The following is a 4,606-nucleotide window of genomic DNA, read 5'->3' as shown; positions in this document are numbered from 1 at the left end:
TCCACCTTTTAGCCACATTGCATCCATTGTAAATTAAGACTCATCTATGTCTGTCGCTAAAGGCCAATAATGATGGTACTTTTTTGTTGTTACTTGTTATTGATGATACAATCCACTTAAGTTAAAAATGACAATAAAAAGTAAATAACAATCAATTTTCATAATAATTTGGTTAACCATATGCCAAAACAATAAGAGAAACTCTTACAAAATGAAATTGTCAAGTTTAACATAGCAGTTACATAACATACACTTAAGTTATACTTGAAATTCAAAGTTCAATCCATACATTTTAACATTCACATCTATTAGAAAAAGAGGATCTTAAATTGCCAACAAATCATAGTCTGTTTTTACTTGATTGTGGCTTTTTCTTCATTAGAAGATTACCTCTACTATTTCCTCTCATATAACAGTTACTTGCTGCTGATGTAGATGGATCTGCTGGCCATGTTGAAGGAACAGCTAACTCCCTTACAAATTGAAACATAAAAATATTAGCAACACCAAACAGTTTACAAAATTTTAGAGATTCTTGGACATAAAGAATTATTTACCCATCAAATATCTTTGATTTGCAGCGATTCATCACATTAACCGTGTAATTCCCAAATACTATTTCAAGTTTCTTAACCATTTGTGGGATTTTGGCCGGATGCAAGATATCCCAAATCTTTAGAACCTGAGTAAACCTCGATCCGTCAAGAACAACATCCACTGACCAGACAAGACTTAAGGGTCCATTATTAATCTTGTACAGCTCCAAAAGCTCCAATGAAGTTCCTACGCCAACCTGATGCTCGCGCCAACCTGTTGAGAGTCTTTCTATAAGAGAAATAACATCTTTAGAAACTCTATCATCTCTAGATCTTCTCATGCTCTGGAAGAATTCATCACTGAAGTGAACCTGAAAAACAACAAAGAATTAGGAAATGAACTTAATAGAATCACTGAAGTTATTAGCACACCATATAGATAGAAAATCATTAAGTGAATTGAACCTTCCATTTTGCTTCCTTGAAAAGTAGAGAATCAGAATTTAATAGCAAATGCAGTTGATCAAGTTCAATAAGTGAACAATAAATAGCTTGAGACAGATTGTCATCATCTGATGCATTGTAGTAGCAACCCCTACTCTTCGCATCCATAACCAAATTCCTCCAAATAGTGCCACTGTTGATCAAGGTTGCAGCATTACCCAATATCCACAGACCATACCTGGCTCGGGTTAAGGCTACATTTGCCCTTTGGCAATTGGAAAGAAAGCCTATTGATCCATTCAAATTGGATCTAACGGTAGATATGATTATAACATCCTCTTCACCACCTTGAAAACCGTCAACAGAGCGAACACTCACAGAGAAATTGTGTTTATTATCGTACTTCTTTCCCAGCCTTTTCTGCAGGGCATAAACTTGAGCCTTGTAAGGCGATATGCAGCCAATGCTTACCTTCCGTCTTGCAGCAACCGATTCTGAGTATAGAAGTAGAGCGTAATAAAGATTGTTTTAGAATAATGTATGTAGATTAATGTTCTACAATAAAATCTGTTTTTTCTTACCTTTATAGACGCGTTCTATAATCTCAGCAGCAACAACTACCTCAACCATGTTCATCTTACTAAACATTTCATGACCTTTGTCTTCCATACCATAAGGGAGGTCTATGAAAGAGTATGAGCCAAACATAGGTCCCTTAAGGAACTGCTTCTCGTACTCTCTCTTTATGACATTAGGGCCATTCAAGATCTTGCCTTGGTAGAATTGCTTGTTGGGAAACATGCTAATAGAAGGATGCATTCTATACTGAATGTTTAGAAGGTGTTTTTGAATTCCTAAAATCACCATTCTTTCAAAGAGACTCCTCCCAAACATAGCCTTCTCAGAAATCTGAAGGGATAATAGCAGTTTGAAAGACTTGGAAAAAATAACTACAAAGAATTTGAATAAATGAAAATTACCCTGCTTTGGACCATGGCTGGAAGTTGTCTTTCGTCTCCGATGAGAATAGCATGCCTTAAACCAGAGAGTTGTAATGGGATCGTTGATTCGCATTCTTTAAGCTGAGCTGCTTCGTCCACTACTAATAACTTGAATGGGGTCATCCTTTCTGATTGTAACTTTGAAGAGCTGGAAGCAGTGCAGAATATTAATTGAGCATTTTGTAAACAGAGACTCTTGAGCTCGGAAAATGATGCTGTTTTTGGCAGATCGAGTTCTTTTTCAAGGATTTTAAGTATTTCGACACACTCGATCTCCGAGGAATTCATGTTTTCGTCAACATCTGCGTTTATTGGTTTAGTTCTTTCAATGGAATTGAGCAACTCCACGAGCCTGATCATCTTTACCGCGGTTGATGATGGGATTAAGTTTGTTGGAAAATGAGTATAAATACTTTTAGTACAAAATATGAGACTATTTCTTATTGAATAGTACTCGCTCATAAAGAAATCTTCAAATGTCTTGATCTCTTTGTTTTCGTTTGCGCTCGTCGATGGCATCACCTTATCTTTCTTCTTCTTCTTCTTCATCATCATCTCTCGTCTCCTCTTACTCTCAATGTCCTTCATGGCACTCAAGAAAACCTTACTCCCTGTTTTCTTGCTTAGTTTATCATCATTAGCAGTTACTTTTTCAAAACTGTCTTTCTCATTGCCTTCCGGATTCTTTTCTTTATTCAAATACCTTGTATAAGCATTTTTAGGGTCTTCAAGTAGATTCATAAAGGATTTTGCACTACCTAACCACCCGGTCACGGGATAAGTACAACGAACAAGTATCGAAACACGAAAGTCCAAGAAAACATCATGAAGTTCCTCATGATATTCAATCTTCATTCGCTCTTCATTTCCAAACAAAACTATATCTCCTAAACCATAGGTATCCAATTTAAGCCTATTTCGAAACAAACCCATCAAACGCGATGTCACTCCCACAACCGCAATGTTTGTGGGTGCACATGTAAGTGTTCTGCATTTCATCCTAAGTAAAACATACAACAGAGAAGCAACCGTCTTTGTTTTCCCTGTCCCCGGAGGACCCCATATAAGTTTCACAGTGTTTCTATGAGTACATTCCTTCCTAGCAATGCATTCCAAAATTGCAGCCTTTTGAGAATCATCTAACTCATATGATCCTATTAGAAGTCTAGCAAATGTGAGAGGTTGAGACTGATTTTCTTCAACAGTGCAGCATGAATCACAATGATCAGAATTAGGATCGACGTTAAGAACATTTTTGATTATGTTCATGTTCATCTCCACATTTGAGCTACTATTCAATGATGTCCATATACGTTCATTCGTGACCAAGTTGGTAAGATGAACAACATAAAGGTTATTCTTATCATTCTTCTTCATCATCATCATCCTACTTGAATGTTCTTCTTTAAAACATTCAAGATCGATCATTTTAGACGATTTTATAGTACAACAGACAGGTTTATCTTGAAATTCATCTAAACCTACATCTTCAACTATACCTATAGTATATGGAATTTTGCGTCCGTTAAGATCATCAATACATTTCGGCTTGACTTCAGTCAAAGCTATGAGATCACCCACTTCCGGTTCATATAATGGGTCATCGTTAACAGTTTCCTTCATTCTAGGACATTCGATTTTGTAGTTCAAGAGATTGGGAGGACGGAAATCTTTGGCTGGTTCTATTGAAAAACTTTTAAAAAGAGGAGCTTGAGCTAAAGCAGCGAACTTTGAAAATAAATCAGCATGGGTTTCCTCAATCAAAGGCATTTTGAACGAATCCAAATACTCTTTGGTCGATGAAAAGGTCCTAGGAATCTCTCTCACCTGTTTCAATAAAGAACAAGAACTAGAACACCATATTTCCCACAAAACAAACAAAGATCAAAGATCAAAATCAAACAAAACATACCTGATCCTTGTAAAGATTTTTATTACATATGTCTGAAATAGACCAAGAGAAGACCCAATCGATCAAGTTTACGTCTTTCGTCTTCGTCGTCGACATCTCTGTTCAAACTCCAAAATGCAAAAACAGAGATGGAGAAGAGAGATAGAGATAGAGAGGGAGTCTTACTGACCAAGGAAAAGAAAGGTAGTGATTTTATATGACAATGACAAGAAAGAAAGAACTATAGTACGATTCTGCATTAGCTTTTTCTCGATTATTATATAATATGTATACAAGAAAAGCAAACCCATTTCATGTTGGAAAGAATTTAAAGTGTATTCTCATGAACAATGATCAAACGAGTCAATAGCAGAATTCTAAGCGTAAAATTAGAGACTTTTCGCGCCCGTTTAGTATTCCACTGTATTAAGTCATCGTGAAGTCGTTTAGTTCCATTAAATTATTCAACCTTTTCTTTTTAAAAGTTTTCTATATAAAGGGCCTGTCCTATTTGGTTTATTTTATATTAAGTTTGATGAAGTTTATTTTCATAAAGAAATAAATTAAATTAACATAAGGGTTTGTTTGATGTTGTATATTTGGGTATGTTTTATTGGATATTTTTTAAATTTTTTTTTTTTGATGAAAAATAAGTTAAGGGCTTGTTTATAGGATTTTATGTTGGATATTTATGAATGTTTTATGATATTTATAAAAAAAAAAAATAGTTTGTT

At 35.2% G+C, this 4,606-nt stretch overlaps 1 protein-coding gene across 1 annotated transcript; it reads right to left on the bottom strand.

Moving 5' to 3' along the window:
• Nucleotides 1-233: 233 nt before the first annotated feature.
• Nucleotides 234-4,090, bottom strand: LOC124937410. The gene is made up of 6 exons (XM_047477673.1): nucleotides 3,894-4,090; nucleotides 1,961-3,808; nucleotides 1,562-1,889; nucleotides 1,002-1,474; nucleotides 558-907; nucleotides 234-473 (listed from the first exon to the last, which is right to left on the bottom strand). The coding sequence occupies exons 1-6, from the start codon at nucleotides 3,987-3,989 to the stop codon at nucleotides 341-343; spliced, it is 3,228 nt and encodes a 1,075-aa protein (XP_047333629.1). The 5' UTR covers nucleotides 3,990-4,090; the 3' UTR covers nucleotides 234-340.
• Nucleotides 4,091-4,606: the final 516 nt, after the last annotated feature.

Source organism: Impatiens glandulifera, chromosome 5, assembly GCF_907164915.1.
Source record: "Impatiens glandulifera chromosome 5, dImpGla2.1, whole genome shotgun sequence".
Taxonomy (NCBI): domain Eukaryota; kingdom Viridiplantae; phylum Streptophyta; class Magnoliopsida; order Ericales; family Balsaminaceae; genus Impatiens; species Impatiens glandulifera.
The sequence above is the reverse complement of the archived record's forward strand: the minus strand, read 5'-3'. Positions and strand labels throughout refer to the sequence as shown.